We start from the raw sequence: 23,181 nt of genomic DNA on the forward strand, positions 1-23,181 counted from the left end.
TTTTCATATTTAGGAAAATTTTACAATTTCACTTTTAAATGTATACAGGCCAGAATACTACTACTATATTACCTTAATTAAATCTGTAATCCTGCCACACATCCCTTGCTTTTTAGTGATTTATTAACTGATTCCCTCTTGAAGAGGGGAGGGCAGGAATCTTACAGTCTCATGTCACTTACAATGGCTGGCACATGGCTGATACTCAGAAATATTTGTTGAACGAGTGGTTAACATTATTATAACTCCCTGTTTTTGATGTCCCCCAAATTTAGCCTATTTGTTTCTTAGTAAACATATATCATACACATAACCTTTATTTAAAACAAATAACAGAAGAAGTTCACTTTAAATAATCAGGTATTCCATATATTCAAGTGAATATGTTTTATTAAATGCATACTAATATCTTTCTATAGTATGTGAGTATACATAATAAATTAAAATGTATATATTTATTAAATATAGATAGATATAATACCAGAACATGATTATTTCAGATGAGAAATCAAAATAAACCCATTTTTAAGTATCTTTTGGTCACTCCAAATTTGATATTGCTCATAAAAAAATACACTAATTTTCCCTGGGGAAAAAAAATTAATTCCATAGCAATGCAGTTAAGGGACATGTTTTATTTCATAGCTTTCTGCAAGCAAAATTGCTCTGATACAAAATGAGTTCAATGATACAGGCGCTACTGTCCACTCAAGCAAAAGAAAACCCCACATGTATATGAATGCACTTTATACTTATATTCTTACAGTATAATAGGTCTAATATCCAGGATGCCTCTGGCCTCACTGAAAGCAATGGCACAGAAATGCTGCAAGGTACTTGAATATCATAGTACTGGCAAGTGCTTGAAGTAACTTCCTGTGAGTTCTCTGTCAGATACTGCAAAGACTGTGTGTGGGTGTGTTTGTCTTTCTGTCTTCCATCTTTTGGGTTACATTTAAATCATCTCAAAAAATATCCCCTGCATGTATCATTCAGCTTCTCAGAGTTTCCATAAAAACAGGAAAATGTCATGAGGTATCCTTAACGTCAGGGATTGATGTAGTGCTACGGCTGTCAGAGAGGATGTAGCCTTACCTGTAGGTACAGTAACTGAGTTTAGTGTGTGCCCTGCACGTTAAACAGTGCAGAAATGTTAGTTCATGTTAAACTTTTCCTCCTCACATATGATGTGATTTTAACCCCAGAATATCTGACAAAAACATTATACAGATAAAATAAAAAGACAAATACACAAATAAGGCCATCTGCAGAATTTTAAACTCGCCTCTTGCAATAATTCACAAGAATTTCTACATCATATTTTACATCGTTCAAACTTAAATAATAAATGCTCAAGGAAGGGCCTTGGTAGAACCAATTGCACTATCTCTTTGAGGACTTGTCCAATTTGCTGGCAGGTGATTTCCTCTGGGGTGTGGGGATTTTTGAAGGCTTGGCTGTGGATGGCCGAGAACCTGCTCGGGGTGTAGGCCTGTGTGTCTGGGGGACAGTTTCCACGTCTGAGCACACGGACTGGATTTCTGAAATGTCAAAGTCTGATGCATCACTGCCTCGGCGGCTGCTGGCCCTGCTGCCTGCTTTGCTTCCAGCTCGACTTCCTGGTCGGCTGGGAGTCTTCTTGGAATCTGAGGAAAGAAGGTAGAGACAGCTCACCCTTATTATTGGGTCCATCTGCAGCCAATTTTTGAAACCCGATGCCACCTTTAATCTTAACTTTTTTCCCTGGTGTGTAGTAGGCACTCAGAAAACACTTTTGGATTCACGGCCTTTCCCTATTACACAAGGGTATGATGCAGGCTTACTCTAAGTAGACATAATATAGAAAAGCCTAGATTTCTATCTAAAAGGTAAGTTTCAGCTTCCCCTACTTAAAACAGGATTCCATTTATTGCAAACAGACTTTAAGATTGTGCTTTCTAAAGTTTAAATTATGTATCCAGGGATATGTGTGATGCAAACATAGAACAAACAAGACAGGCTTAAGTCTTGCCCGAGAATAGGTAACTCCAAGAATATAGGAATTCAACAGAGGAGATTAGAAACTTTAAAGAGGCGTCTTGCTTGCTGAGCTCAGAACCCAGAGATTAGTAGGTTTGCTATTTTGTGAAGCAATGTGAGATATACTGGCGTGAGGTTCAGTGTGGCTGGGTTTTTCCAACCACCCCAAAACAGGGCCCCCTGCAATCTCTGAGCTGGTAGAAGAGCCAAGACCTTTCAGCTTGAAGGGGTAGAATACCACTGTATATTTTCTTCTGTTCTACAGTAATTCTTTCATCTTTCTTGGACACTTTTAGATAATTGTGCCCATGACTCACTTTATCCCTGACTTTTGGAGGACCAGGGCTACATATCATTTTAAGACCCCCTCAGGGTCAATTTGTAATTTCTTCCCCAATGAGGAGGAAAAGGGACTTTAATCCTCAGATGACCATGCTGCAAAAGCCATTAAGAAAAGAAAGGCACCACACTCACCGGCAAATTGTGTTCGGACTCTGGCAGCTGCAGTTGTTATCAAGCCACTGTCCTCCCCAGAGTGGAAGCCTTTCCCTGATAAATATCCTGGAAGTCGAAGCTTGCTTCCTTGTATTGGCGTTCCCTGTATTGAACCAGCGACAAGACATTTCAAAATACTGCTCCTGCATCGTGATATTCCACTGACACCACTTCTTTACACATGGGTGGAAACTCTCTACTATTCCTCTTTAGGAGGTGGAGGGGGAGAAACTCTTCAATTAAATAAGGCATGGGGTTCTCACTTAATTTTCTCTTCTAATTTCTTATTCTTTCTCAGAATTCAAAAGCAACATTCTAAACAATATGAATTCATGATTGAAGAGAAAACAAAATGGAGACCCCCAACTGAGCATAAAAGTGACGGCAAGGAGAAAAAGACAAATTAAACGGTGAGTGTGTTAGTATCTTTCAGACTGCCAGTGAATGTTACAGAGGTAATGGTGTATTGCTAAAAAGATGGTGACTCCATGCGTAGAGGGGGCATGGAGCAGAGAAAAGCTGTGCCTGGATATGCTGCTGCCTCCATTGCTTTTATGGAGCTAGGCAGAGACAGAGACAGAATGATAAGTAAATACATAATGGATACAGACATCATTTAAATAAATTTAACTGCAAAAAGAAAAAAAGTGATTTTTAAATAACTTGCTATCATATCGCTTCACTTCCTGCCTCTATCACTTCTACAGTCTTTATAGACAAAATATTAGGCAACATTTGGAGAATTTTGTTTTTACAATCTTTATACGAGTTTGTAGAGAATGTCTAAAACAATCATAACTATGAGATTTTATTATACAATCATTGCACTTTTTCCAGATCACTACAACATTTAAAAAATTCTCCTAAAGTTAAAAAAACAAACAAACAGGTATCTTGAGGAATACAAGGAATGTAATATAATATTCCTCGATGAACACACAGCCAGAGAACTATTTGGAGGAAATGCATCGAAACAAATTACATGTATATTTTTAAACAACTGATTTTCCCTTTATTAGCTTAAAATGTTATAACCATCTGATACATGAGTTACTTTTATTAAGTCATTTATCTACATATGTGTATACTACTCATATACTTTAGTGTAGTATTTATATGTGATTTGTACACACAGAATGCTCAAGTTTTCAAAATACTTTTACACACATAACCACAATTAATCCTCACACTCACCTAATCATAACCTTGAAAATATGAAAGATTGGAGCCTGAGGAGGGACATGATTTGCCCAAGATCTGACAATGCTGATCTAGCAAAATTCCTAACTTAAACAGAATCTCAACAACACGAGGGAGTGAGAACCCACAAATTATGAAACATATCACTCAAGGTGTCAGAATTCACAACCGTGAAAGACCACAGTCATTCTTCTCAGAATGCCTTCTTGATTGTTTCGATTTTATTTCACAGTCCCTCCCATAGAAACATGTTGTTTTTTGGGTGTTTTTTGTTTCATCAGGTTATTTGAAATGAAACACAGTTTTTCACTAGTCAAAATAACTACTCAGACTTTAATTTGAGAGAGTATCCACTTAAAAAAAATTTTGAACACAGCGTCATAGCCTTCAATATTTAAAGCAAATGTTAGTATGTCCCTTAAGGTTGTTTGAACCTTTTGCAGTTTTTTTCTACAATAGATCCATAATAATTGACAGACATCTCTAGAGGTAATATATAATACTAACATTGCCCACTTGGTGGGAAGGGGTGGAAATGAGGGGCTTGGGGAAATGAAGAGGAAGAAATGAGGAAATGCTAAAGAATGGGTTGTTTTTGTTCCAATTCTCCTACTTATCAGCAATGAGATTTCCATGGAGTCATGAAGGTAACACATTCTTTTCTCTGCCTGCCACTTATTATTAACGTGAGGATTAAGGAAGAGACAAGAAAGTGTTTTGAAAAGCATAAGGGGGCTTTTAAAAGTTATTATATTACTTCTATTTGAGGATCCTGGTCTTTAAGTTACGTCCTTTATAATTAAGGTGAAATACCTTCTTCAATTTCAAGAAAAGGTATTTAGGGATTTTTTCCCATTAATTATTGGATTCTAATAAAATATCTGATTATTTTGTGCCTATGTCTGTTGTTTTACAGTGAAGTTTCTTAAAAAGATATACGGTTGATTTTCAATTGAATGTAAATGACCTGATACATGAGTTATCTTGGCAAATTTTATATCACCTAAATATCTTCTCCCCATAAATCATGCCATATTAAAAAGTTAGAGCATGCTTAATTAAAATCTTAAAAAAACCATACATTTATTACCTGTTGAAAATGACAGGTAACTTTCTGCATACCTAAGCCTCCCTCTGACCCCCTGCACTGATACTGAGAGCTTATGACACACCCGCCCCAAGTTTTGGGGCAGGTATAAATGTAACAGACATTCAGAAGGACCATGCCCACAGTGAACATTCAGTAAACATTCTTTTCAGTGATTCTCTTGCAAATGATACTGCCTTTTACTCCCATCTGAAGGGAATGCGTTGCACTTCTTGCCCACATTATATCTAGTATATTTAGTAGCTTTAAAAGAAATTTTACTTAAGTCTGGATATAATCTACTATGTTTTACTCTCCCAAGAGATAAAAGTGGAACTAAGTATGAATGAGAACAAAAAGGAGGTAGTCTGCAGGAGTGACTGGCTCAAACTGACACTGTTTAAATTGCTGCAGACGATCTTTTCTGTTAACCCCTTACTCTCATATCTTCCAAGAACTGCTGGGTTGATACTTATTTTATAGAAGTGTATAAAAAGACATAGGATTGTCAAAGTACATATATTAAGGGAGTGGTGAAGCAATGTTAGTGGGTGATAGTTTCAGTTAAAGGAGACTGTTAAGACTGGACTCTGGGGCCTTACGATACCTCTGCAGATGGCACGGGAAAGTCTGAGCACTCTGCTGCTTTACAAGGAGTTGACATTTTGCTGTTTGTCAACCATGGTTTACCATAATTGCGTGTTAAAGGATGGAGAATCTGTATGGAACAATGGCAAATCAAATGAAAAGGATAGCAGACAAAAAAAAACAAAGCCACAGAAAGAGATATTCATAGCAAAGAGTCACATTTCATAGTAAGAATAATAACAATTTTAAATAAGTGGAAAGATCCAATGGCAAATCATACACACCAAAAAAATGAATGAAGCTTTAAAAAGAAAAATCAATCTGGAAGATCACAAAGGCTCCCTAAATAGATCACCTCTATGTGAGGCACTAGGCAAAAGCATATTTTTAAAAATCCTGTATTTTCTATATTGTGAGAAGGTGCACAAATGGAGATAGCTGGTCCTACAAATTCTAGGGCCCTAAATAGAACATTCAAAAGTCTACTTGGGAAATTGATTGCAAAAGGAGAGGAAAAGTCTTCATCCCTGAGTCTTACCTTGGGTGTGGTGGTGGCAGGGACCTGTGGGGTGGCTGCCTGTGCAGCCTGACTGGACACAGAAGTGGATCTGTTGGGTGAAGCGCCTCGTGATGATGGCCGGGATCTTCGGCCTCGGGGTCGGAAAGCAGCCATACCCTGGCTGGCACCGTCTGCTAAAATGAACTTCTCACGCAGTTCCATGTTTGTCCTTCCTTTGGCTGGTTTACACACACACAACAATGCACACAAAGAAAAGAAGGAAAAGAAGAGGCGCTCAATCGTTTATGGGAAGAACAGCCACCTGGCACCAGAGATCACGTTGAGAATTTCAAGAACATCTTTTTGCCATGCTAACTCCAACTCAGCATAACAAAAAGTTAAATGCATTCCTTTACAATGCATTCCTTTTGGATACAGGTGAGTTTGGGGAGGAAAAAATAAAGTGTGCTTATTCTAACACTAGACACCAGCAAGAATAACCACTATTAAAGAAAGTGTCAGCATGAAAATGGAAAGCTCATGCTAAAATATCATTAATCCACCAGCTACTGATGCCCACATGGTTTCACTACCCTCTCACCACACTGAGAAGACAGACCAGTAAGGCAGGGACTGTGTCTTTTGCATGTACTATTGACGTAAAGAGAATGCCAGTATTTCAACATTGGGATTAATTAAACAATATAATTACACAGAATGAATGATGGCTTGTTAGTCATGATGACAACATATAAACTTCTGGGTTTTTCACTTAAATGAGGCAGCTAGTATTTTTATTTTATGCCTTGAAAAACTGTTTTACCAACATGCAATAACAAACACCAGACCCAAGGATCTGTGAGGTAATCAGTGATGCAGCACTCATACAAACACATATGCACACGGAGAACACTCCACAAGAACCCGATGAGCAACGTGTTAGCATGTGTTTGATCACTTATAACACCTGCATTTGTAACACAACCAAAGTGCATCAAATTTTCAGACTTTAAATTTGGAAGCACCAGCTCAGTTGGATATGAGTTAAGCCATACGCGATGGATGAAGCATGTTATTTTAAAACAAATGACTGAAGCAAGAATGGAAAAGTAGGAAAGAGAAAAGGAAAGAGGGGAGAGGCAAAGAGAGAGGTTGCCAACCTATAGTAGGCTGAGTAGTAGTAATTGAAGAGTTTGATTCCGAACGTAACATTTTACTCCCATGATGATGAACTAGAAAAAATGACACAGGATACCAATCACATTAAAGAATACTGTTAGCAGAAGAAGAAAACAAAGTACAGTAGTTGAATATGCAAAGGGTGCTCAGATCCGGCCTTTAGCACACATTTTAGAAGAAAAGTTGCATCAGGAAAAGCAGCACTTAAAGAACTGGCTCAATAAGAAAAATGTATTTGGAAGACTGTGCCACAGCCATGCTAACCTTCGTAAGCAACCCAACAGAACACAATGTGTTCTGATTTCTTCATAAACGGAGATGCATTTCACCTTAGGCTACATTATTTTCAAAATATACAACAAACAGGAGCTTTTGTTCTTGTTTTACTTCTCTCACAGGTGTGTCTTTGGTCAGGAGAGAGCAGGGTTACTGCATATGATTGTATAACAATCCATGGTGGCCTTGGCAGAGAAGCCTGATGACTCTGATATGTCTATGTGTACCAGATGGTGACACCATCACCAAAATCAAGAGGACCTACAGGAGGAAACCTGGGCTCCCACTTGGGTAGCCAAAGGAGGCAGCACTGACATGAACATTTGCTGTTTGCTAAAAAGGATTACAGTGAGCTCACAGGTTAAAGAAAATTATAACAATTTTATTGGGTTTTCTTTGGGGGAGTGGGAGGGGAAGAAAAATGGGCCTACTGAGTAAATGGTACCTAATTAGAAATTGCAATTAAATGACCATGTGTAACATAAATTGGTTAAGAACTTAAACACTGACAGAAGGATCTGAAAACAGAAAAACTAAAAGCTAACTTAGGACTTGGGCTGGAAGATATGTAGAGAGCTATAGTATTATATGTTTATATTTTTAATGTTCTAATCTGCAACTTCAAAGAGTCAACTTAGCATTGGATTATTATTTAAACATTTTTTTATTACGGCTTTCCTCACCTGCCCTTCATTTCATAAAAACTTTGACCTTTAAACTTTTATTATCCAGTATTTTCAGTCTTCATCGCCTCAGTTTTCTTTTCTCTTACTTGGCTATGTAATAATAGACAAAATCCTTTCCTTGGTTGGTGTAATTGTTTGGAAAATCATAGATATAAAAGTCTTCTAAAGAAAATGGATTCTAGTATTTCCTGCCCACCATATTCATCCAGAAGAAGAAAAAAAAAATGAGAAGAAGATGGTTTACATGACTGCCACAGGTTCTTTGGGAACTTTAGGCTGACAGACCAATGTGAAACATTCACTATTGGAATAAATGACCAAAATTATGCCCAGTATGTTTTGGTGTTGGAAAATAATATAAAATTGAAATACTTTCATGATGTTATCATGATAAGCATCTCCTTACCCCTGCAAGGATCATTTTTCACTAAGAACTCATCAAGTGCCATCCATCCACCTCCAACACGAACCATCACAGTACTCCGCAGGATCCGGACCAGTCGCAGTTGCTGGGAGTCTCCAAACTGTTCAGTGAAGAAAGAAAGAACCTCTAGTTGTCAATAATAATTCTAAACTGTAGGATGATGTGCAATTTGCAGTAGCTAAAGCAACCGACTTTAATTTCTTGCTTAGTTCGTAGCGATTAGTAAAATCTCAGAAAAAGGGGTTTGTAATGATTTGCGTTAGACAGCTGCATGCTGATTTAGCCCAAAGGAAACAGTTTGAAAAAAAAAAAGATTACAAAGGTTATCAAGTATACTATCAAAGCTTTGGTCCAAAAAGTATTTTTCTTTCTTATGACAGAAACAGTATTAGTAAGGCAGTAATTTTAAAATGTTTCTAGGAATTAAACATAGCCATGAAAGTAAGCATTGGCCCACTTGCCCAGGGCTTATCTAAAATAAGATGATTCTAAGAAAAATTTAATAAGCTTTGATTCTTCATTAAAACTATCTCTTACAGTAAAACTGCTTTCCACTGAAATCTGTGAGAAATCTTTATAAACTCATTTTGTTTTCTCTAAGAGCAGTTTTGACTTAAGAATAAAGTAAATGAGTATGACTCGCACAAATTTTACAGTCAACTAAAATTTCTGCATCCCTAATGATCTGGTAAAGCAATTTGTTAAAGGCTGGGTTAATATGCCATTTAAGATTACTGTAATATTACAATAGCCAACGACACATTATTAATGATATGGCTGCCAAATCTAAAAGGTTTCTCTCACAGTTGTCTGTGCCATAATTGTTGATCCTAAGAGGCAATCATCTTTTTCTTGCCCTTTCAATAGATCTCCAATAATGTAGATATGCTACAAATTCTGCAAGTCCTGAATAAATATCGAGATTCCAGGTTTCTGATCATAGGTTTATGTTTTGAAAGCCTGTGAGAAATGATTTTATACTTTAAATCATTTCTAATAGGTTCATGTCCAACTCAAAAACTACCAGACTAAATTTCACGGTTGTTATCCCAGCAGACAAGAAAGCAAAATGAACAGTCAATTAAACATAAATGGCTTCTTTGTAAAGCAGGTAACATACAATTGTGACTTTATTTGGGCTCATTATGGATAAGCAGAAAACTCTAAGCAGAAAAAAATCTGCTACTTTTTAGTGTTTTAATATTGAGTTTCAAGAAGAAAACCCAAAAACAATACCAACCAAACCCCTCGGGATCCTAAAACTCAGAAGGACCTAGAAAGCATGTAAAATGCACCAGCAGGAACTCATGTTTTTCCATCAAACTTTTAAAAACCACTATTTCTAAATCTTTTTTTCTTAAACATTGAGACTTAAACTTTCCTATAATTGTTCCTGAAATGTTAATTACAATTTAAAAATAAAAGTGTCAATTTATTTTGTTAGAAAAAATTGGGTGCTGCTAATAAGCAAAGGGAAAGGAGGGGATTTAAAGAAAATTACCCTTAAGGAACCAGATAATGGGACTAGATGATTTTGGTTCAAGATTATACTCAAAACAAAAGTTATAAGGAAATAACTAAAAGTTCCTTATACAGATGATATTTCAAGTGTAATAAATACAAATAATTTTCTATTTTAATAAGGTATTCTCCAGACAACTAACGCTGTCTTCAGAATTTCTCTAAATTTTCCCAATAACCAAATCACAAGACAAGAGAAAACAGACTAATGTTGCTGACTGTGCTTTCAGTGAGTAAAACCTTTTGAGGTAGGTATTTCTCTCATCCTCTCTGCAAATAAAAGATGCTCTCTCATGTGCTGACTCCAAAAATTGCAAGGATGGAAAAGTAACATTTTATGTTTTATATCATAAATAATGGAAGTTTTAAAAATAAATTATTTGCTTGCAATAAATGAAGGTAATAGATAATTTGAAGCTTGAGATGTAATATGGCTTTAAAACGGAGTGGCAGAGTCACATCTAATGTAATATGGTCAGGTACTATAGACAGCATGGTTGTTTCCAAAGTATAAAGTTAAAAAAAAAAAAAGCTCATGAATATGTTTAAATCAAAACAGAGTATCTCTTGTCTTTAGTTTCAAAATTCTGATCATGATGTAGTGCCACTAGACAGTTCATACTGACTTAAATGTCAACGTAAACATTTTATATTGACTTAAGTGCCAATATAAATATTTGATCAAGATGGCATAAAATGTGACTTTAAGATTCTGCATATGTTACAGCAATAACTTTCCTCAAAAGGAATGATATTACTTAAAGCCTACGGAGTTAACATTTCTACTCAGAGGATGCCAATCCCCAAAAATCAGTGATTTTGAACAAATGACAAATAGCTTCTTTGGAGAGAGCTGGTTACTTGCGGCTGAGTGCCAAGGAGACCTCTTGGCTCTCTGTCTTCCCGTGTCACTGCCTGAGGCTGATCCTCCTGGGCTACTGTAGACCGTATGTCCTAAATAGTTAAACATCAATGAGCCTAACACAGAGATGTGTGGAGAATCAAATTTGTGTTCCAATAAGTATTAGCATAAAATATATGCCCATATTATCAAAAATGAGAATTAAAAATTGCATTTGTAACACTGTAGCAAGCCAAGCTACAATTCATTATCTGGTTTGCTTAAAAGTAATCTCCTCATTTAAGACACAAGGCAAAAAGGAATCCTGGATCAAGGACCCTTATAGCGCTTACAGAAACACCACGCCAACCAACAATGTAGTAGCTAGGGAGACAGCATGGGAAAGATTGGCCATGGCAAGCTTTAATGACTATGAATTAAAGTTAAAAAAAAAATCATCAGGAACTTGAGAATACATTCCACTGGTTTATACCTGATTTCCCAGGAAGAACTGATAAAAATGAAAAATGGAAGAAAGACACAATTAGTTCAACAGGAAACTTTCTGTATGACTCTAGAACATACACACATACTCACACTCTGTGCTTCTGGATGTAGTATCTAGTTTAGAGATGTGCAGGCACCCAGTTTGAAATCTGTCCCAATTTCAAACCAAATAATCAGACTATTTTCTGTACACATATTTTTGAAAATCTTAGGATTTCAAATTTAAGTTAAAGTTTTGAATACATTGATGACTATTTTTTAATATGGAAGTATAAAAATAAAATTAATGTTTCATTTGTAAGTAACACACTGTATTGGGAAAACTCAGCACATTTCCTATCTAGCTACTACATATAAGAGATGTTCCAAAAAAGAAAAAAAAAATAGAGAAAGAGTAATGAAGTCACACTGTTCTTCTGTTTTGAAGAGAGTGAACCAAGTTAACTGAGATTTTTAATAAAAGCAAAAATTACTGCACAAGTGGAGAAGACATTATCCTCTTTTTTCCTATTTATTAAAGTGAGTCCATATTTTTAACTTTGTGGTTCTGGATTAGAGTAGCTTTCTTGTTTGAAATCTGAAAACTTACCTCTAATCATAACAAAATATAAAATAATATGAAGCAACCTAAATATGTGAGATTTGAGTATTTTCTTGTGAATAACTTTTCTTTAAAGGCAATGTGCATGATGTAGATGTCAAAGATATTTCCTAATATGCAAAATGCAGGCTACCATTATACAATGTTAAACGTAAGAGTTTCATATACCATTAAATTTTGATATGAAGTAAAAAATAAATAAATAAGACTCCTGGAAAACAACGGAGATCAAATTATATACAGATTTCAATTTATGTCCTTTAAAGGAACTACAACATTATTTTGAAAACTTACCCTGTATTTATTATCACCAATCTGTTCAACTTGAAATCGCTTTGCACATTTACACTTAGCTACCTGCCTTGTCACCTGCCAAAAACAATGATGAAATATTTACTTTAATGTTAATATTACATAGTAGAATCCTTAAAACTTTGACACTACAATTAAAGTGAAAATAAAATGATTGTACGAATTGTGTATGATATCCTGGCAGAACATACTATCAGTGTTGTACGCAATGGAAAGATAATGAGTACCTCATCTTCGATTTTGTCAGCATCTGTGATAGGTTTATATGCATCTTTATTTGGGTGAAGGGCTGCTACAAATTCATAGTAGTCAATATATCCATCACCATCTCTGTCAAAGATGTCTGCAACTGCGCTCATCTCCAAGCGACTGGTTGGAAACTCTAAAATTTTGAAAACAATGATAAGTAGTGACTTGTTAGTTCTTTCTCAAGGTATTCTGAATTGCACATTTTAATTTCAATGTGGCTGGTTAAATAATCAGTGATCAAACATGTTAAAATCCTTTTTAAAAAAACGGATTTACATCATAGCAAATGAAGAGCTATATATACTCTTAACTTATCTTTAATTACTACATAGGTGAATCATATAAAATGCTGTTTTTTTAGGTTGAAAATGTTTAACATTGGCAATTTTATATGGTTCAATTACTAGTCAAAGAATAATTTATGTGAAATTTACCTTAAGAATGACATCTAGTAACATCTGTCAGGGAAATCACATACAAATGATTGGGCCATCAAACAAGAAGGTGATAAGTATCTTAAGAAGTTTTACAGAGTTCTAATTTCCTACTAATGACAAAGTTAGATCAGAATGTAAATTAGAATGAAAAAGAAAGGGACTTGAATTTATTGACTTCCTATTACACATATGCCAGGCAACACACACACACACATACACACACACACAGAAAATACCTTAAGAATCATATATTATTAACTTTATTATTCTAACAAGTTCTCAGCCTCAGTGGAGTGAGAGAACAACATATCTGTGATCACACAGGTAGTGAGTGTTCCTGAATCCAGAGCCACAGATTTTACCAAAACACACTTTTTTAAGGGTAGTGACTTCCTAGGCAACTTATAAGGCAATGCCTTATTAGTAACACAAGTTCACTGGACCCACAATTTTAAAATGTGCTTCTTTCCTTTAAAAACTGTATTAGTTACAGTCATCTGTCTTGGAACTTACTTGAGGAAAGAATTCCATCAATAAATTCCTGCCGTGTTATTTTCCCATCCTGGTCTTTATCAATTCTCCTGAAGAAGTCCATCACTCGAGATTTCTTGTGATTCATCCATCGCATGTATTTTTTGCGCCAAATATCAAAATCAAAGTTAGCAAATTCTCTCAGCTAAAAAGGACAAAAGGTATTTTGGTTGAGTTAATGTTGTACTAAAATTATAGATTATACATATGAATAACTTTTTAAATGATTCTCTAGGTAGTACACATATCCTTTCCATTTCAAAAAGAGGTATGATCTTGCAAAGGGGACTTAGAAACATTTTGGCTTTAAAATGTATTTCATTTCTGTCACTGATTTATCTTTACAAATAAAATTCCAAAAAACTTACGCTATAAATTTCTGATTAATGCCAAAGTCATAAAGGTGGTCTGGCTCTAAGTACCACCACTAGTCATGCTCACTGGGATAGCAGGTCCACCTCAATAGCACTTACCTAACCCTTCGCTCTCTCTCCCTCTGCACTATCAGCCACTCTCTTAACTCCCCAGGGCTTCTAAAAATTTCCCAATGGCAGAATCCAAAACTTGAAATCTTAGGTAATCAAATACACACAATCAAAAGATCTGAAATATAAATGATTATATTTGCCAGGCAGAATGGCCAGCAAACATTATGTCAAGTTAGATTTTATTCTTAAGGAATCAGCTTCTGATTGTTAAAATATAATCATTTTTTTGTTACTTTATCGATTCCCTAAATCCAAATCCCATATATCAATGTTTCACAAAATCACACATACTTGTGGTATTTATTTTGGAATTTAAAAATGTACTCAAATAGCAAGAGTTTGCTTATTATCAGAAAAGTTAAAAAATACCAAGATTTTGGCGATGGCAATGTGTTACGAGAAATGAGGGCAAATGACAATATGGTGATGAGGGTATGAATTTCCAAACCTCCTCCAGCCTGTCCAAGGCATCATTGAGTTTCCTCCTTCTTTCCAACGCCAGGAGCCAGACTTGCTGCCATTTGCTCACCAGTAAGTTTACCCTAGGATTTTTGGTTTCAATTTGTGTCTGTGACCCGGAGGGATACAAGCTTGATGCTGGAAAGCGTTTTCCTGTGAAGATATAACTTTAGTTAGGATGGCAGTTTCCAGGGTTCTGAAATGTGTTAAGGCTTGACCTTTTTTGCTCCTAGCTAAGACTGCATCAACTTAATTGTGGGTTTGTACAAGTAAAAGTATCCTAATTTAGATGATGTACAATGTCAAGGTCCAAATCTGTTTTCCATATTAAGGATCACACACTGTTCATGCAAGTTGAAGAAATATCTCTTGACAAGGGCATTTAAATACTGGAAACCTCTCTCAATAAATTTACACTTAAAACATCTTCCAGCTTAAAATTCATGCCATTTCAATGACAATGAAGCATGCTGTGATCCTCCTGTTTGTTAAAGGAAATCTCACAGGCCAGTGAGACTATCTCACAATCAGTTACATCAAACCCAGCTGTCCTTTCTAGAGAAGAAGGCAGAAAGGGAGAGCAGATGAGGGCAGCGGACACTGGGCAGTCACAGGAGTCAAAGCAAGACACTTCACAAATGCCAATAAAATATGGCAGCATGTGTATGGGACCCCAGCTTTTGCCCACATCCGTTTTCCACTGAGATTGCATGTTTCCTGTGCATAGTCTCAAACCAAGTTTACTGCCTTACTAAAGTTTCCTCCTGCTTTCTGGCTGTTTTCCACAAGTCTCAACAACTTCACAAAACAATGACCTTAACAAATTTTTCTCATCTTACTAAATGGCTAAATATGACCTAGAAAAATTACTGGCCTAGGGTCATACAGAATGTTAAGTGTCCCAGCTGAGATTTACAGTACAAGAAATACTTGAGCATTTAACTATATGCCTGGAAGTATGTTAAGCATTTTATATGTACTAGCTCATTTAATTCTCACTGCAGTCCAATGAGGTTATAATTATCCCCTTTTACAGATGAGGAAACTGAGGTTCAGAATGAGTTTAAGTAACGTGTCCAGGGTTATGTTTCTCAGTCTGGTAAGTGTTGGAGACAGCCAAGGAGTCTGGCTATAGGGCTCTTAATAGTTTACCTTGTCTCCTTGTGTAATAAGTAATTACAACAGCTCTGACATCATTTCTTTTTAATTAAAAAATTAAGTAATACACAAAATGCATTTCCATTCAGAAATGCATAAAACATATAACACAAATTGTGTTTCTTTTTTCTCCAAGCTAACTATGATTGTTTTTAACGTCATGTCATGTTGTTAAAGTAGCTCTAGAAGTAAACAGAGCCTGAAGTCACATGAACATGTGCAAAAGCTATCAGACTGCTGGCCACCAATGAACAACTAAGTCATGAACGTTATCCAGGTCATGGTCATTTTTATTATGCTCAGCTTTAAAGTTATATATATAACAGAAGAAAAATGAGACAATGCAAAGGGGGTGATGATTTCCGTTCTTATTGTAAATTTTTTCAATTTTCTTCTAGCTAATATGAAAGATACACTTTAAGACAATAAAGTTACATATAGAAACCTGGGTATATTTTTTCTTTATTTTTAAGTAAGTTTCTACAACACTTGAGCACATGTATTCTTTCAAGAAAGCATTTCATGATATCTAGTGCTCATGTAAAATCACCAACTGCCCCCAAATTTCAAATAACTCAAAATAAAATTAGCTCCCTTGTTTATTGACATTTTAAAGAAATTGATCACTGCTTACTTCCTGCTCGTCCCTTATCCAAGACTGGAATATGGGATTGTAATGAGGAAGGATCAGCAGCTCTCCTCTTATAGGTCTTCGTTACTTTATCAACATCAGGCTGTTTTCTGGTCATTTCCTCCATGAAGGTCTGAAATGAAAGAAATTATGTCAATCAAATAAGAGTATACTAGAGAAAACCATCTTCAGAAATGAACTAAAAACAGAAGGATGAAAGAACCATGTTATTATTTCTGAAGAAGAATAAATCATCATGCTTTATCTTCAGGGTAAAAAAAAATCTAAACCATCATAATGCAGCATTTACTAATTTTTAAAGAATATAAAATGTGACTGGGTGCAGTGGGCTCACACCTGTAATCCCAGCACTTTGGGAGGCCAAGGCCACCGCAGGTGGATCACCTGAGGTCAGGAGTTTGAGACCAGCCTGACCAATATGATGAAACCCCGTCTCTAATAAAATTACAAAAATTAACCAGGCATGGTAGTACGTGCGTGCCTGTAGTTCCAGCTACTGGGGAGGCTGAGGCAGCAGAATCGCTTGAACCTAGGAGGCAGAGGTTGCAGTGAGCCGAGATTGTGCCACTGCACTCTGGCCTGGGCAACAGAGTGAGACTCCGTCTCAAAAAAAAAAAAAAAAAAAAAAAAAAAAAAATATATATATATATATATATATATAATGTAAAGAGAATACACTGAAAATAAAAATAATTTGTTTTAGTTGAATAACATACATGAACATATGAGAGAAGTCATGTGAATAAAATAACCTGTCTGTGCACCAACCAAACTCAGGCTTCCAAACTCCTCAGAAGAATCTTTAGTGAGCATCTGTCTACAAAGAAACTAGTTAGCTAGGATGTTTCGAAGAACTTTTCTGTGGCACATTTCACCTACATATTTGAAATATTTAAGATGGCTTTGATTAGGCAACACAGTGAAACCCTGTCTCTACAAAAAATGAAAACATTAGGCCAGGTGGCATGTGCCTTATAGTCCCAGCTACATAGGAGGCTGAGGTGGGAGGATCACTTGAGCCCAGGAGGTTGAGGCTGCAGTGAGCCATGACTGTGCCATTGCATTCCAGCCTGGGCAACAGAGTGAGACCTTGCCTCTCAAAAAAAAAGATGGCTCTTTGATATATTATGACATACTGCATCCACATTTAATGTGGGCATATCAAAATATTCATAAATAGGCTATTCCAAGGATGGTAAAAGCTATTTGGGTTAAAGTATACTACCACTGTATTTAAAAGGTTTAACTACCTTGCCACTGCTTATCTCATCTCCTTGGGCTTATTATTATTATTTACTACGTCTCCCTATATTTGGAATATGCAGCAAAAGCTGAGGAAAGGCAGAGACTGTGAAAAATGATGGGAAAAAGGAGACCCAGACAAAAGGGAAAAGTGAAGTAACACCTTTCTGGAATATTTGTCACACTGAAGAATTCTAATACCTCTGATCACAGGGAACATGACCTGGTGCACTTAGGGCCATTATAGACATTGATGTCTTAGACTTTTAAAACACACACACACATGCACACAACAATGGCAACATTAATTGCTTAACCAACTGAGCTGACACTTAATATTTCTCTTTGTAAATGCATATTAAACAAATTGTGAGCAATCAAGTAAATCAAAGTGAGTGTGATACCCACCATTTGAGTTTACAACAAGTAGGATATATAGGAAAAGTGCTTTTTCTAAGAAAGACAACATGTTCCCTTTTTCATACGCTGTATTTCAAGTGGTGACAGTCATCTTCGAAGACATAAAAATGCAAACAGAGCAATCAAACAAGGTACCCACTGAAGCCAGGGAGGTGGAGGTGGGTGAGATCACCAAAAGAGGGAGCAGAGTGAGGGAAGTAGAGAGCTGAGGATAACACATAAGGAGTAAGGAGAGCTGACGTTAAGAAGGCAAAAGGGAGAGCAGGAGTGAACGTGTGACAATACCACGAGTATAACCCCACAGAGGACAAAGAAGGAAAGTTTTGCAAAGGTCACAGAGGGTTCCTGTAAAGAGAGGTTTTAGGGTGGCTACAGAATTGGAAATATAATTGTAAGGAGCTAAGGAGTCTGAAGAAGTGAAAATAATAACAAAGCAGTGTTTTGAGAAGTACAGCAGTGAAAGAAAGAAAATATCTGAGAAAATGGTTAACAGGAGTTAGGATTCTATTTATTTTACCTGGTGTTCTGCAATGAGTGCTTTCACCTCTTCGATCTCCTGGGGGATGACTTCTTTATCCTTATCAGTAAGTGTAGTTTCAGCCCATTGCAACCAAGCCAGCAAAGCTTCCAACAATTCCTGTTTGGCAATAAGCCCAGCCAAAGCACTTGCTAATCTCTGCTGATGTTGCTTTGCCCAGGCCAGCACCTGTCAGAGAAACTTCTCCAACTTAGTAAAATAATTGCAGTGATGTAAAATAAATAAATTTTAAATGACAATTAGGATCATCCTGGGCTAGACCCATAATGCTTCTGGTCTTTTTAGATTCCATTAGTGGCATCAAGATCTGGCTCGAGGAGGATATGAGAGACCACGATGATGTTCATCATCTTCAGAATTTAAAGATGCATGTCAATCACTCAGGCTTCCTTTTGCTTTCTAATTTGAGTTCAAATATGCATTCTCTGAAGGATCAGGTAAGCTTACTCCATGTGGCACAGAGTAGAAATGTAAAAAGCTAAGATACTGCCAGGGCACAGTGGCTGACGCCTGTAATCCCGGCACTTTGGGTGGCCGAGGCAGGCAGATCACAAGGTCAGGAGTTCAAGACCAGGCTGACCAACCTGGTGAAACCCTGTCTCTACTGAATGTACAAAAAATTTAGCCAGGCGTGGTGGTGCGTGCCTGTAATCCCAGCTACTCGGGAGGCTGAGGTAGAGGAATTGCTTGAACCTGGGAGGTGGAGGTTGCAGTGAGCCAAGATCGCGCCACTGCACTCCAGCCTGGGCAATAAATCGAGACTCTGTCCAAAAAAAAAAAAAAGAAGCTAAAATATTAAATACAGAATTAATTCACTTTATGTATACCAATTCACTCCACCAGTATATACTGCTCCGAAACACCATCCAACTGCTGGATTATTCAACAGAAACAATGTGGAAGGAGGCCAAAATGTTATATAGTGTACTAAATATTTGCCTTCAAATTTTCCAGGGATATAGCTGCAAAATGTCTTTGACCTTTTAAAGAAAAGTGAATTTCAGAGATTGTAATGCATACAAGAAGCGTATTTACAAGAACATTTTCTATGTAGAGGTCTCATTTTCCCATGGCCATAAGCGCATCTTAATTCCTAAATTTCCCACACCCCTCAACTCTCTAAGCTATTGCTACTCTGAAGATTATCTGAGACACACTGACCTCCTCAAACCTCGCCCGGATGATTGTTATCCAGTGCTTAATGGTGGTGATGGAGTCGGGGTGGCAGATAGCCAAAACAGTGTCGCCCATAGTGGTGGCTTTATTTAGTTCAGCTCTCTTTTCTTCCAGTTTCTTCATGAATTCCTACAGCAGAAACAAAGACTTCAATTAACTGTTGGCATTGGCTAAAAACAAAACTCTGGTGACATTTGTTTGATTGCCAGAATTAAACAAATAAGCAAAAACTTCAATTGGTTTATTCACAGTGGAAATCATTTACTAATTGGGGAGGAAAAGGGGACAAAATAGAAGAAATACTTTCTTTTTTTTTTTTTTTTTTTGAGACGGAGTCTCGCTCTGTCTCCCGGGCTGGAGTGCAGTGGCCGGATCTCAGCTCACTGCAAGCTCCACCTCCCAGGTTCACGCCATTCTCCTGCCTCAGCCTCCCGAGTAGCTGGGACTACAGGCGCCCGCCACCTTGCCCGGCTAGATTTTTGTATTTTTTAGTAGAGATGGGGTTTCACCGTGTTAGCCAGGATGGTCTCGATTGCCTGACCTCGTGATCCACCCGTCTCGGCCTCCCAAAGTGCTGAGATTACAGGCTTGAGCCACTGTGCCCGGCCAATACTTTCTAATATGTACTTTAAAATACAAGTACAGTCATCCCTTGGTATCCATGGGGAGTTGGTTCCAGGATACCGTGCATACTAAAATGCAAGGATGCTCAAGTCCCTCATATAAAATGATGTAGTATTTGCATATGACCTAAGTACATCCTCCCCATATGCTTCATATCATCTCTAGATTACTAATAATACCTAATACAATGTAAATAATTGTAAATAGTTGTTATGGTATTGTTTAGGGAATAATGACAAAGAAAAAAGTGTGTGTATCTTCAGCACAGATGCAACCATCCATTTTATTTTGGAATATTTTTAACTATTTTATTTTTGAATATTTGCATATAGAGGGCCAACTTGATAGGATATTTCATGCTTTAAAAATGTATTATACAAAAAACAACTCTCCCAAATTTGGATATAATTATATTATTAATGGAGAATAGCACTGGGAGAGGCAGTATTGCTAGAGATAGCAACAATATTGATTGACCAAAAATAAGTTCTAACAAATAAGATAAGGAGGTTAATATTTAAAATAGCATTAACTATGCCAGGAAATATAGGAGCATGAATGAAAAAGTACAAAGTAGAGAGAAGACTGGGTAAGGAAATATAAATGTTTGGGGGTACGGGAGACAGGGCCCAAAGTGTCCAGGTAGTAAAAAGTGAGGGGGAGGTTGGAGAGAGTGAGCCTGACAGCATGTCAGCCCATATGAGAACTGTCCCTTTAAGAGGCCAGTAAGAGGCACTCTCCTCTGTTCTGGCAGTTCTAGTGGTTCTAGCAAGTCCCTCTGAGCAAGCAGAATGAACAAAGCCTTGAAATCCTCAAGGAAGATCTTTCAAATAAATGTTTTACAAATGTCTCACATACATAATTGTACTTTCTACCATCAGAACTATATCCATAGATAAACAGATCATAGAACTCTGAAAATGGGATTACAAATTGAGAATCTTTGCCTTTAAAAATGCGACATGTGGCCAGGTGCGGTGGCTCAAGCCTGTAATCCCAGCACTTTGGGAGGCCGAGACGGGCGGATCACGAGGTCAGGAGATCGAGACCATCCTGGCTAACATGGTGAAACCCCGTCTCTACTGAAAAAAATACAAAAAACTAGCCGGGCGAGGTGGCGGGCGCCTGTAGTCCCAGCTACTCCGGAGGCTGAGGCAGGAGAATGGCATCAACCCGGGAGGCGGAGCTTGCAGTGAGCTGAGATCCGGCCACTGCACTCCAGCCCGGGCCACAGAGCGCGACTCCGTCTCAAAAAAAAAAAAAAAAGCGACATGCTTCCAAAATCTCATATAGAATGTCAGAGATCTGCAGACACCCCAGTCTCTCTGGACCCCTGCACCAAGAGCAATTACTTGATTATACAATGAGTGTCAGAGGCCGTAGACATCGATGATGCCCATACTACTCACACTATGTGAAGAGGGGTGTTCACTTTGAAATATAGGTGTTTTATGATAAAAATACTACAAGAAAACCTAGAAAAAACTCTTCTGGACATTGGCCTAGGCAAATAATTTATGACAAGGATCCCAAAAGCAAATGCGACAAAAATGAATATAGACAAATGGGACTTAATTAAATAAAAAAGCTTCTGCACAGTAAAAGACAGAATCAACAGAGTAAACAGTTAAGCTACAGAATGGGAGAAAATATTTGCAAATCATGCCTCTGAAGAAAGACTAATATCCAGAATCTGCAAGGAACTCAAACAACTCAACAAGAAAACAACAAACAACTCCACCGAAAACTGGGACAAGGACATGAACAGACATTTCTCAAAAGAACAAATACAAGCATACAAGCAGCCAACAAACACATGAAAAATGCTCAGCATCACTAATTATCAGACATATGCAAATTAAAGCCACCCTGAGATATCACATTACACAAGTCAGAATAACTATTACTAAAAAGTGAAAAAACAACACATGATGTGGATGCTGAGAAAAAGGAGTGCTTATACACTGTTAGTGGGAATATAAATTAGTTCAATGTCTATGAAAAACAGTATGGATATATTTCAAAAAACTAAAATTAGAACTACCATTTGACCCAGCAATTCCACTACTCTGTATCTACCCAAAGGAAAACAAATTGTTGTATCAAAAAGACATCAGCACTCATATGTTAATTCCAGCACTATTCATAATAGCAGAGTCACAGAACCAACCTAAGTGTCCATCAACAGTTGATTGGATTAAAAAAATGTGGTACATATATACCATGGAATACTACGCAGCCATAAAAAAGAATGAAATCATGTACTTTGCAGCAACACACATGGAGCTGGTCCTAAGTGAAGTAACTCAAACAGAAAATCAAATATCACATATTCTCATGTATAAATGGGAGCCAAACAATGGGAACACATGGACATAAAGATGGAAATAATAGACACTGAGGACTCCAAAAAGCATGGAGGATAAAAGGGGCCTGAGGGTTGAAAAAAAAAAAAATTACCTATTGGGTACAGTGTTTAATATTTGGATGACTGGTACAAAAGAAGTCCAGTCTCTACTATTACTGAATATACTCAGGTAGCAAACATGTACATGTACTCTCTGAATTTAAATTTATATAATATGTTTATATGTTTTACTCTAATATAAGTGGCCTTTTGTCTTTAACTTCTGTGAAGCAGCTCTGTGACATACCTCCTACTCTGGCATTTTGCTGTATTAGACTGTTCGGTCCACAAGATTAAAAGACTGTGTTTTATTCATTTTTATGTTCCCAGTAATCGGTTCAAAATAGCATGTGATTTACTGAATAAATGCTTTCTAGACCTTTTATTTACAAGTTTACTATAATGGAGTCAAGTTTCAATTAATGGTACACTCTGATAACATGACCTACTTTTTAAATATCATAACTTAAAAAATTATCATTTTTTCAATACAGATCCTCCTAAATGAAAAAAGTTAAAAACTGCAACATTATAAGGAAGAGGAAAAAATAGGTTAATCTAACAT

At 36.8% G+C, this 23,181-nt stretch overlaps 1 protein-coding gene across 19 annotated transcripts in view; it reads right to left on the reverse strand.

Annotated features, from left to right (window-relative positions):
- Positions 1–372: 372 nt before the first annotated feature.
- Positions 373–23,181, reverse strand: part of DST (dystonin) — a 506,627-nt gene continuing 483,818 nt past the window's right edge. For 4 of the 19 annotated variants that reach the window (XM_033217521.1, XM_033217502.1, XM_033217516.1 and 1 more), the window contains 14 exons: positions 19,571–19,714; positions 18,389–18,577; positions 16,192–16,321; positions 14,389–14,552; positions 13,435–13,597; positions 12,463–12,617; positions 12,218–12,292; positions 11,309–11,326; positions 8,436–8,553; positions 7,049–7,120; positions 5,928–6,127; positions 5,409–5,519; positions 2,494–2,617; positions 373–1,646 (listed from right to left, as the gene is read on the reverse strand). In XM_033217521.1, the coding sequence (XP_033073412.1) occupies positions 1,384–1,646; positions 2,494–2,617; positions 5,409–5,519; positions 5,928–6,127; positions 7,049–7,120; positions 8,436–8,553; positions 11,309–11,326; positions 12,218–12,292; positions 12,463–12,617; positions 13,435–13,597; positions 14,389–14,552; positions 16,192–16,321; positions 18,389–18,577; positions 19,571–19,714 (1,926 nt within the window). In that variant the 3' untranslated portion in view covers positions 373–1,383. The remainder of the gene's footprint in view (positions 1,647–2,493; positions 2,618–5,408; positions 5,520–5,927; positions 6,128–7,048; positions 7,121–8,435; positions 8,554–11,308; positions 11,327–12,217; positions 12,293–12,462; positions 12,618–13,434; positions 13,598–14,388; positions 14,553–16,191; positions 16,322–18,388; positions 18,578–19,570; positions 19,715–23,181) is intronic. The other 15 variants (XM_033217512.1, XM_033217510.1, XM_033217522.1 and 12 more) reach the window with 11 other exon arrangements.

Source organism: Trachypithecus francoisi, unplaced genomic scaffold, assembly GCF_009764315.1.
Source record: "Trachypithecus francoisi isolate TF-2019V2 unplaced genomic scaffold, Tfra_2.0 Lachesis_group10, whole genome shotgun sequence".
Lineage (NCBI taxonomy): Eukaryota > Metazoa > Chordata > Mammalia > Primates > Cercopithecidae > Trachypithecus > Trachypithecus francoisi.